Source organism: Haliotis rufescens, unplaced genomic scaffold, assembly GCF_023055435.1.
Source record: "Haliotis rufescens isolate VD_foot unplaced genomic scaffold, xgHalRufe1.0.p SCAF_11, whole genome shotgun sequence".
In the NCBI taxonomy this organism is placed as follows: Eukaryota; Metazoa; Mollusca; class Gastropoda; order Lepetellida; family Haliotidae; genus Haliotis; species Haliotis rufescens.
Window position 1 is genome coordinate 16,963,213 of NW_025963791.1, and position 12,819 is coordinate 16,976,031.

Below are 12,819 nucleotides of genomic sequence, written 5' to 3' on the forward strand. Positions count from 1 at the left end.
TCCTCTATTAGACGCCGGGCCTCTAATAGAAGCCGGTCAATTGTTCAGTGCAAAAAATAGAAGCTGGACCTCTAAAAGACGACGGGCATCTAATAGACGCCGGGTCGATCAATTGATACAATTAATTACGAACACCAAATATTTCCATTTCGTGACGATTCGGGACATTCGTGGTCATAGTGAAATGGGGGTATTAATAGAAGCCGGGCCACAAATAGACGCCGGGCCTCTAATTGACGCCGGGACAAAGGCTTGTCTGAAATATATAGAAGCCCGGGCGTCTAATAGAGGAAATACGGTAACACATCATCAACAGAACCAGGCCAGTCTGTTAAGGCACCAGCCAATGTGCCTCCCTGGTCATTACTTTTTTCGTCACTAAAACTGTAATATTTTGTTTTTTTGTTTGTTGTCTAACGCCACACTCGGCAATATCCCAGCTTTATGACAGCAGTCTGTAAAAAATCGAGTCTGGACCAGACAATCCAGTGATTGACATCATGAGCATCGATCCACGCCGTTGGGATACGATGACATGCATCAACCAAGTTAGGGAGCCCGACCACCGATCCCGTTAGTCACCTCTTACGACAAGCATAGTCGCCTGTTACCCAAGCATGGGTTGCTGAAGACCTATTTTTACCCAGGATCTTTATGGTTCCCAGCTGTTAGAACACATCGACAGTTATATGGATAATATCGTAATTTCCCATTACAATATGTTTGAAACTGGCGTATCTTGTAATAAATTACTATAAGGGTATGGATATGGTTGCAATTATGTTCAGTTATTCTAGCTCAGTATATTAATGTTTGTTGCATTCTGATTGTTATTGCCAGTTAGTAATTGTGTTCATTGTTTACGATGTTGTTTCAGAATATGACAAATTAAGGCACTGATGGAGAGTCATGGGAACTATCATTGCTGAGAGAGTGCAGCCGGGGAAGAGGAAGACACTTTTGGGATGTGACTGTGTTATCACAGAGAACTTGAGCACTGTGCGTCTCATGACATGACGTGTGCACTGTGCTTCTCATGACATGACGTGTGCACTGTGCTTCTCATGACATGTTGTGTGCACTGTGCGTCTAATTGACATGACGTGTGCACTGTGCGTCTCATGACATGACTTGTGCACTGTGCTTCTCATGACATGACGTGTGCACTGTGCGTCTAATTGACATGACGTGTGCACTGTGCGTCTAATTGACATGACGTGTGCACTGTGCGTCTCATGACATGACGTGTGCACTGTGCTTCTCATGACATGACGTGTGCACTGTGCGTCTAATTGACATGACGAGTGCACTGTGCTTCACATGACATGACGTGTGCACTGTGCTTCTCATGACATGACGTGTGCACTGTGCTTCTCATGACATGACGTGTGCACTGTGCGTCTAATTGACATGACGTGTGCACTGTGCGTCTCATGACATGATAAGTGCACTGTGCTTCTCATGACATGACGTGTGCACTGTGCTTCTCATGACATGACGTGTGCACTGTGCTTCTCATGACATGACGTGTGCACTGTGCTTCTCATGACATGACGAGTGCACTGTGCTTCTAATGACATGACGTGTGCACTGTGCTTCTCTTGACATGACGTGTGCACTGTGCGTCTAATTGACATGACGTGTGCACTGTGCGTCTCATGACATGATATGTGCACTGTGCTTCTCATGACATGACGTGTGCACTGTGCTTCTCATGACATGACGTGTGCACTGTGCTTCTCATGACATGACGTGTGCACTGTGCTTCTCATGACATGACGTGTGCACTGTGCTTCTCATGACATGACGTGTGCATTGTGCGTCTCATGACATGTCGTGTGCACTGTGCGTCTAATTGACATGACGTGTGCACTGTGCGTCTCATGACATATGTGCACTGTGCTTCTCATGACATGACGTTTGCAATGTGCGTCTCATGACATGTCGTGTGCGCTGTGCTTCTCATGACATGACGTGTGCATTGTGCTTCTCATGACATGACGTGTGCACTGTGCTTCTCATGACATGACGTGTGCATTGTGCGTCTCATGACATGCCGTGTGCACTGTGTGTCTAATTGACATGACGTGTGCATTGTGCGTCTCATGACATGACGTGTGCAGTGTGCGTCTAATTGACATGACGTGTGCACTGTGCGTCTCATGACATGATATGTGCACTGTGCTTCTCATGACATGACGTGTGCACTGTGCTTCTCATGACAGGACGTGTGCACTGTGCTTCTCATGACATGACGTGTGCACTGTGCGTCAAATTGACATGACGTGTGCACTGTGCGTCTCATGACATGATATGTGCACTGTGCGTCTCATGACATGTCGTGTGCACTGTGCTTCTAATGACATGTTGTGTGCACTGTGCGTCTCATGACATGACGTGTGCACTGTGCTTCTCATGACATGACGTGTGCACTGTGCTTCTCATGACATGACGTGTGCACTGTGCGTCTAATTGACATGACGTGTGCACTGTGCGTCTCATGACATGATAGGTGCACTGTGCTTCTCATGACATGACGTGTGCACTGTGCTTCTCATGACATGACGTGTGCACTGTGCTTCTCATGACATGACGTGTGCACTGTGCTTCTCATGACATGACGAGTGCACTGTGCTTCTAATGACATGACGTGTGCACTGTGCTTCTCTTGACATGACGTGTGCACTGTGCGTCTAATTGACATGACGTGTGCACTGTGCGTCTCATGACATGATATGTGCACTGTGCTTCTCATGACATGACGTGTGCACTGTGCTTCTCATGACATGACGTGTGCACTGTGCTTCTCATGACATGACGTGTGCACTGTGCTTCTCATGACATGACGTGTGCACTGTGCTTCTCATGACATGACGTGTGCACTGTGCTTCTCATGACATGACGTGTGCATTGTGCGTCTCATGACATGACGTGTGCACTGTGCGTCTAATTGACATGACGTGTGCACTGTGCGTCTCATGACATATGTGCACTGTGCTTCTCATGACATGACGTTTGCAATGTGCGTCTCATGACATGTCGTGTGCGCTGTGCTTCTCATGACATGACGAGTGTATTGTGCGTCTCATGACATGATATGTGCACTGTGCGTCTCATGACATGTCGTGTGCACTGTGCTTCTCATGACATGACGTGTGCACTGTGCTTCTCATGACATGTTGTGTGCACTGTGCGTCTAATTGACATGACGTGTGCACTGTGCTTCTCATGACATGACGTGTGCACTGTGCTTCTCATGACATGACGTGTGCACTGTGCGTCTAATTGACATGACGTGTGCACTGTGCGTCTCATGACATGACGTGTGCACTGTGCTTCTCATGACATGACGTGTGCACTGTGCGTCTAATTGACATGACGAGTGCACTGTGCTTCACATGACATGACGTGTGCACTGTGCTTCTCATGACATGACTTGTGCACTGTGCGTCTAATTGACATGACGTGTGCACTGTGCGTCTCATGACATGATATGTGCACTGTGCTTCTCATCACATGACGTGTGCACTGTGCTTCTCATCACATGACGTGTGCACTGTGCTTCTCATCACATGACGTGTGCACTGTGCTTCTCATGACATGACGAGTGCACTGTGCTTCTAATGACATGACGTGTGCACTGTGCTTCTAATGACATGACGTGTGCACTGTGCTTCTCATGACATGACGTGTGCACTGTGCGTCTAATTGACATGACGTGTGCACTGTGCGTCTCATGACATGTCGTGTGCACTGTGCTTCTCATGACATGACGTGTGCACTGTGCGTCTCATGACATGACGTGTGCACTGTGCTTCTCATGACATGGCGTGTGCACTGTGCTTCTCATGACATGACGTGTGCATTGTGCGTCTCATGACATGCCGTGTGCACTGTGCGTCTAATTGACATGACCTGTGCATTGTGCGTCTCATGACATGACGTGTGCACTGTACGTCTAATTGACATGACGTGTGCACTGTGCGTCTCATGACATGATATGTGCACTGTGCTTCTCATGACATGACGTGTGCACTGTGCTTCTCATGACATGACGTGTGCACTGTGCTTCTCATGACATGACGTGTGCACTGTGCTTCTCATGACATGACATGTGCACTGTGCTTCTCATGACATGACGTGTGCACTGTGCTTCTCATGACATGACGTGTGCACTGTGCTTCTCATGACATGACGTGTGCACTGTGCTTCTCATGACATGACATGTGCACTGTGCTTCTCATGACATGACGTGTGCACTGTGCTTCTCATGACATGACGTGTGCACTGTGCGTCTCATGACATGATATGTGCACTGTGCTTCTCATGACATGACGTGTGCACTGTGCTTCTCATGACATGACGTGTGCACTGTGCTTCTCATGACATGACGTGTGCACTGTGCTTCTCATGACATGACATGTGCACTGTGCTTCTCATGACATGACGTGTGCACTGTGCTTCTCATGACATGACGTGTGAATTGTGCGTCTCATGACATGTCGTGTGCACTGTGCGTCTAATTGACATGACGTGTGCACTGTGCGTATCATGACGTGTGCACTGTGCGTCTCATGACATGATATGTGCACTGTGTTTCTCATGACATGACGTGTGCACTGTGCTTCTCATGACATGACGTGTGCACTGTGCTTCTCATGACATGACGTGTGCACTGTGCTTCTCATGACATGACGTGTGCACTGTGCTTCTCATGACATGACGTGTGCACTGTGTGTCTAATTGACATGACGTGTGCACTGTGCGTCTCATGACATGATATGTGCACTGTGCGTCTCATGACATGTCGTGTGCACTGTGCTTCTCATGACATGACGTGTGCACTGTGCGTGTCATGACATGACATGTGCACTGTGCTTCTCATGACATGGCGTGTGCACTGTGCTTCTCATGACATGACGTGTGCACTGTGCTTCTCATGACATGACGTGTGCACTGTGCTTCTCATGACATGACGTGTGCACTGTGCGTCTCATGACATGATATGTGCACTGTGCTTCTCATGACATGACGTGTGCATTGTGCTTCTCATGACATGACGTGTGCACTGTGCTTCTCATGACATGACGTGTGCATTGTGCGTCTCATGACATGCCGTGTGCACTGTGTGTCTAATTGACATGACGTGTGCATTGTGCGTCTCATGACATGACGTGTGCAGTGTGCGTCTAATTGACATGACGTGTGCATCTCATGACATGATATGTGCACTGTGCTTCTCATGACATGACGTGTGCACTGTGCTTCTCATGACATGACGTGTGCACTGTGCTTCTCATGACATGACGTGTGCACTGTGCGTCAAATTGACATGACGTGTGCACTGTGCGTCTCATGACATGATATGTGCACTGTGCGTCTCATGACATGTCGTGTGCACTGTGCTTCTAATGACATGTTGTGTGCACTGTGCGTCTCATGACATGACATGTGCACTGTGCTTCTCATGACATGACGTGTGCACTGTGCTTCTCATGACATGACGTGTGCACTGTGCTTCTCATGACATGACGTGTGCACTGTGCTTCTCATGACATGACGTGTGCACTGTGGTCTCATGACATGACGTGTGCACTGTGCAAAGACATGCTTCCAATTGCTGTAACATGTATTTAAAGTGAAGTACACTCTGGCAAAAAGAGTTAACAAACGTTTTGATGTGCTACTGTGTTAAAGGAGTGTTTGTTTGTTTGTTTGTTGTTAAACGCTGCACTCAGCAATATTCCAGTTATATGATGGCGGTCTGTGAATAAACAAGTCTGGACCAGACAATCCAGTGATTGATATCATGAGCATCGCTAAACACAATTGAGATCGATGACATGCATCAACCAAGTCAGCGAGCCTGACCACCTGATCGCGTTAGTCACCTTTTACGACAAGCAAAGTCGCCTCTTACAGCAAGAATGGGTTGCTGAAGACCTGTTCCACCCCGGAATCTTCACGGGATACAGAAGCATGTTCATCCAGATTTGTTCCAGTTACAGCCTTGGTTTCCCTGCATAAATCAGGACAATAAGTGTGACATGTAAAGTTTATTTCAATAATTCATTTACAATTAAGACGTGTATAAAAATCATCATCCATGAATTGCTGAAAACAATTAATCCATTTACTGAACATGCCGTTATCTTCACATGGGTCATACAGGCTTTTGATGCCAAATTATAAATCATAATATAAACATTACATGGAGCTTACATCCACAACCACAACTCACATAGTCTCCTCCATGATGGCATCCAATACAAGAACAGGCATACGGTACTAGCACCTCGGTCAGCCATTACTTCAAACAGTGAGTCTTGGTAAAAGGCCACTTTGGAACAGTATTTCAGTTACATCACCGTTACCCATACAGATCTGGGGTAGAATAGGTCTTCAGCAACCCATGCTTGTCGTAAGAGGCGACTATGCTTGTCGAGCGGACTAACAGTATCCAGTGGTCAGGCTCGCTGTACTGGTTTGTAGAAAGCGTCAAGATAGCGTGTCCCTCGGTCCTTATATAAGAGCAAGAAATAATTATATTTACCTAACGCGGGAGAAGAAAAGAAGATATAACGAATCTATTCGTGATGAACAAACAGCCAGCATAAATAATACAAAAGAGTTTTGGAGAACTGCACGAGATATGACTAGATTTTCTGTTCACAGTCCAAATATAACTATTGATGATTGGTGTAATCATTTTGACAATATTTTTTCACAAATCAACTTGCTCGCTGACTTGGTAGATGCATATCATCGTATCCCAATTGGTTGATGCTCTTGATGTCAATCACTAGATTGTCTGGTCCAGATACTATTATTATACGTGTGTGAGTACTTGTTCTGAATTTTCAAAACGTGTGTCATTTATTTTTTTATTTCCCATACAAGAAATCACATATTTCATAAAATCAGGATACACAAACAAACATATCTTTATTATCAAACACTTTATAATTAATTGTCGTGAATATGTTGTGCCTTCTCTATTGAAAATGTTGTGGAGAAGTCAACAATGATAGGCTTTGATGTCAATTACCATTGTGACATCATAATGTATTACCTTAACAATGAGAGTGTGAAATCATTATTACGTCTGTGTTTCATAGGGACCTATATTAACTCCCTCATCCTAAACAAATGGGATGATAACAATATATACAATGTCTCTCTTGTTGACAACCACTGCCTGTCAGCTGACTCACATTTACCGAAGTACTGCACATTCAGCACTTCTACCTACATAAGTACGTAGGGAAGACTATATGCAGAATGAAACATGATACAGCACAAAATCTGACTTGTTGACCAACGTTATCAGATTGGAACAGGATTTCCTCTGTTTACAAGGATGTAACGCAAGGCACATGTCTTCAACATGTCAGCCAATAGCACATATATACTACTCAAAAAAAGTCAAGGACCACCTGATTCTTTCATACTACTGTAGTTAATCTGTCATGGTATGACAAATGAATTATAATAATATGGTATGACAGATGAACTATAGTAATGTAAAAATTGGGTGTTCCTTAACTTGTTTTAAGAAATATACATATTGAACAATTGGATTCTTTATTCTTTTATTTCTGTGTTGTAACAATGTTTGGGTGAAAACGTGACGAAACCCACTCTATGTTACTTCCAGTGCTGATTTGGTCCTATTGTTGGTATTAAAGCAAATGTGTATAGTTGCGATATTTTTATCTTTCATGAAACAAAAATGATTCTCATTATAGGTTAAGTTTATATATAAATATATCTGACATATCTGATTATCCCTATCAAAAGTTGATTAGTATTCAAAACTCATGAATGAAAATGAAACTGTGGTATTAGATAAGGAAAATAACAAAGTGTTTTCAGATCTGAGGTGTTGCTGAGGATTTAATGCACAAAATTTCATTTGGAACCAGCCATCTAAGTCAGGGGTTCAAATGATAAACTTTCCAAGCATTGAATACTTAGTTACTACTGCAAATCTATAAACAGTGACACATACACATGTCATTCTTGAATGCTATGACATCAGAACACAATAAATGACATCACATTCCTTGTCACTGGGATTTAGGCAAAAATATGATCAATTTCTTGTGAGAATTTGTTTTATAAAATAGTTATTTCAAAACAATGTTTTGATTTGCTTGGATTTGATTCATATCTGGCCCTGATGTATCTACATTGATTTGATATGAATAAATGTACAGACTACGTTTTCAACAGCAACATATACTACTCAAAAGAAGTTAAAGAACACCCAAATTTTGCAAGTGACTTTAGTTAATCTGTCATGGCCATGACAGATTAACTATAGCAACTGGAAAAATACTGGTGTTCTTTAACTTCTTTTGAGTAATATACATAAACCATATGACAAATATGTCACAAAAACTACACTGATATACTCTCAGTCACACACACAGTTATTCACATTCATGATAGAAAAATATAAAATAAGAAACATTTCATTAACTGGTACAGTGATGTCAACAAACTTACATGTATTTCACTCAGCAGGCAAAATAAACATAATGCAAAACGGTGGCCCGATATGACTTGAGGGTAATTACCACCAAAAAAAACCTTGAAATATGCATTAATCAACAGGAATACAAACAAATAAATTCCCAAAATAAATATACCAGTATTTTTAATCAACACAGCATTGTAATTTATTTTTATTACTTTACTTATGCAAATGTGTGCTGTCTCCAGAAAAAACATAAAAAACACTGGTCTAGTCTAAAAACTAATGTGGAAGTAATTGCATTAATTCATATTTATAAACCAATGTTGAACAATCCTTTCTTCAGTTTAAAATCCCTCCAAAATTTTGCAAGTCACAATTGGCTGAGTGAGTTGGGTTTTATGGCATTTCATTTACACCATACGCTACTTCACATGTAGTAGCCACTTTTATTCTATACTCTTATTATTTTTTATGCTTCACCTTTAGACATTCTTCCAACAATTAATCAACAATGAGTTATCTCCCCTGATTGGGTACTCGTGTCCTTGAACTAGGACTCTAAATGAGACCTGATATACATAAGTAATCCACTGAGTACATGATATATCTTACTTTATATTCAGGTCAATGACAACATGTTCCATTTGACTTTTGATTAATAAACTAGCCATGTTCATTCCTGCCTTACTTTACATTCAGGTCAATGACAACATCATACATTTGACTTTTGATTAATAAACTAGCTATTTTCCTTCCAAAATGAAGGGTATCATCGTGAACATGATCCTAACATTCTAAAGAAAGTTTATACATTGCATTACATGATAGCTTCACTTGTAAGGAGAATCTCATCAATGAAATTACCTCCCTTGTTTTTAAAAGGACATTGTTTTCCTGAGAAGGTCAAAATATCCGGAAGATATAAAATAATTAGGGCCCTGCCCATAGGACACCATAGTTCTTAGATCAAAACTTTTCCTTCACTGTATGTTGTATCATGGCGCAGCCCAGTTATGGTGTGGTCGCCTAATTTGTAATGTAGGGGAGACAACTCTCTTGCCAGACTACACAATGGGCTACAAGAAGTGTGATGTGTTGCGTATGCCTAACAGAGGATGTTAAACTAAACACAACACTTCCAATGTAAATAGATGCAAATATCTTGTCAAGGCCAGACATATAAAATTCAATTATTGATTTGTTGTGAAAAAATATTTCCGGGAGGTTTTACCACCAATGTCAGGTCATTTGACTGGTGAGACTATAACATTCTTTGTGTAGGAGAAACCATGTCTCCGAGGGATTACTAGAGATTGTAAACCCTCCTGCGAGGTGTTACAATCGTTGTAATACCTCCTACAAGGTGTTACCACAATTTCAAAAACTCCAAACAGCCAGTAGGTTTATAAGCCTATGGTGATAAAAGGCTCTCCATGACAGTTCCCCAGGGGAATGGAGTATAACCCGACCTGGCATCAAGTCTGCATGGACTAATGGGACTGTCATTACAAAGCATGCTTTTTAATTTCAGATGAGTTAATTGAAAAGAATCAGTGAACAATTATGATCAATGTCATGTCATGTCACATCACACTATGTACGTATTATAGCTATAGAGCAAGATATAAAAAGTGATATTTGATTAATAATATATAATGTTCGCAAATATCGGTTTATAAATGAGCTTGTGTTTGTAATAATAAAAAAAATATAAAAAGCTATCTTAATATACTACTCAACAGTTGCTATGGACCACACTTTTGACTAAAGATGACTATTTCGACCCTTATCAAAAGTTGAGTAGTATAACTTTCCTGATGGTGGTTATGGGCCTAGGGCTGTACGTAGGCCATGGAGTTAACTGACTATAAATGTCCAGTTTCCACCCTTGCCGAACTAGGCTGGAACTAAGGAGTCTATGCCAGAGGTGCAACTCGGCTGATTTTAAGTGTAACAAAACCAATTTTACGAGGGCTCGCAAGGAGGGTTTGGAGGCATGCTCACCAAGACATTTTAGAAAATTAGACGCTCTTAAACACTATTTCTTGCATTTTTGGGACTGTTTATGTTACGTTTTATTTGTAACAAATATTGGTGATGTTTTGTTATGATTTTTTATTTGTAATATATATATGTGTTCCACCAACACATTTTCGACTTTCATTCACGAAACATCTATTATGACAAATAAAATATGAACATACAAACAAATTGATAATATTACTTTTTTTGTGTTTTTACATGTTCATTCTTAGTAGGTGATGGTTATTTATTTTTTCATATTATAAAGCGAGCCAACCTGTCAATATAATGAAAATATAACTATGTGAGTGCAGTTTGCTTACCATCTACCACTAAAATCCTTAAGTGTGTAAAAATTACAATTTTCAAGTTAGACAATAAATATCACGTTCAACCCTGTAGAATTAAGAATTTACCGCATAGATGGTAAATTGAGGTTTACTAAGTGTAAGACACTGCTTTTCTACTACAATGGTAGTTTCGCCCTGTATGCATAATCCAATCAAAATCGTGAAATGAAATCGACATCCGGTTCGTAAACTGCAGTGCAGATTTCAGTCGATTGCAGGATTTGTAAAGTTTGGCAAGGGTGGAAACTGGACTTTAAATGTCAGTTAACTCCCTTGCCTCAGGAAGATGTACTAATGTTTAATGCGGTTCACTAAATACAGATGTCACTGCCTCATGTGTCCTTCTCCTCTACATTCAAGGTCACTTGTCTCTGGAAACCCATCTCCCACATCGTCTTGTTGAGGTGCTCCGATAAATTCAGCCGAGGATATGACATTGATATAGTGTAGTACGTCTGGCTGAAGCCTAGAGTCGCCATGAAGTCCAACAACACCTGAAGAGAGAATTTAGAAAAGAAATAATTTCTATCATCTGCATAGTAAACAAAAATGGGTCTTGTATTAATCGATGGCATTGTGACCAGTATGTTTAGTCTTGTGTTATCAGGGACGGGTCATTTACTATGGGGGGGCTATTGGTCTTAGGACTGTATCACGATGTAACATTAATACAAATTGTCATATAATTATAGATCCACAGTAAATAATATACTAGGATTCAGAAAAAAAATGCAGTCATAAAATATTAGTTACAGTTACAGCTTTCTAGCCAAAGGTAACAAACACCCATCTCCCAGGCAAATTATTCAATATGACAGAGAGAGTTGGGGGTTTTACGTGCGCTTTCCATCTATAAGCATATTTCCCACACAGTATTCAATATCCAATATGACAAATATTATGTCTATATAGTTCACAATCTCATTAAAATCATATCTTAGTTCTTGCTACCGCTAAACAAAGATCTGAGGACATCCCATTGCGGGTCATGTCAGAATGACCTTTAATCTGACCAATCAGAGCATCGCTTATCAGATCAGGAAAGTCGCAGTTGGAATGTGACGTTTGATCGTGCGACCTCGAAAAAAGACACACAGGGTATTCCGAACAACAGTTATGCGCTTTATGTCTGTATTCATACAATCTAGACCATCTATTAGCCATTCCAGAATGTTATTTTGTTCAGTTTTAATTCTTTAATGAAGTATATGTCCAAATATGTTTCGAAGTGTATTGGCCAGTTTGAAACTCGTGCCGATTTAGCTGCCTTCTGATTGGCTGTTGTCGACTTCTTGTTAGTCATTCCATTGGTCGGTCAAAGTTCGCGAAAGGTCGTTCTCACATGACCCGTAATGGGATGTCCTCAGATCTTTGTTTAGCAGTAGCGATAACTAAGATCTGATTTTAATGATTGATATAGTTCAATAGATCACATTGAACTATTATGTTTAAGTAAACCTATCATCACCTATATAAGAATAACATTGAGCTAATACTTCAAAGTAGGCTCATTTAAATTTAGCCCCTATACAAGCTCCTCAATTGTGATATGTTATCTTTTTCCAAGCAACCAAGAAATATGTCAATAAGATTAGTGCCAGTCCAATTAACAGGATTAAGTATTTCCCTCTGTCTAGCCATTCATAACCTTTAGGGAACACCCCATTATGTATCAATTAGCAATAACAAATAATATTCCTTATATTGTTTAAATTAAATACATGGAGAATCAAGACGACAGGCAGTAGGGTTTTGACTCTCAAATCAAGGATACTTCTCACCCACAGCCCATAGAGTTGTACTAACTCTCGGTGGCACCCTCAGCTATATTTTTGATATTGTTCATTCTGTTCTTGTAAATAAAATTGTAATAAGTGGCTTGTGACTCCGGCTCTCAGCTGACTATTTCTCCACTGTAGTGTTATCGCTTAGCATAACAGCATTACTTCAATTTTAGTGGTGACT

The 12,819-nt window shown here is 41.0% G+C and overlaps 1 protein-coding gene across 2 annotated transcripts in view; it reads right to left on the reverse strand.

Annotated features, from left to right (window-relative positions):
* Positions 1-6,041: 6,041 nt before the first annotated feature.
* LOC124152039 (UBX domain-containing protein 8-like) overlaps positions 6,042-12,819 on the reverse strand; it is a 55,471-nt gene continuing 48,693 nt past the window's right edge. Inside the window, exon 7 of one of the 2 annotated variants that reach the window (XM_046524779.2) lies at positions 6,042-11,348. In XM_046524779.2, coding sequence (XP_046380735.1) covers positions 11,187-11,348 — 162 coding nt within the window. In that variant the 3' untranslated portion in view covers positions 6,042-11,186. The remainder of the gene's footprint in view (positions 11,349-12,819) is intronic. The other variant, XM_048392332.1, reaches the window with a different exon arrangement.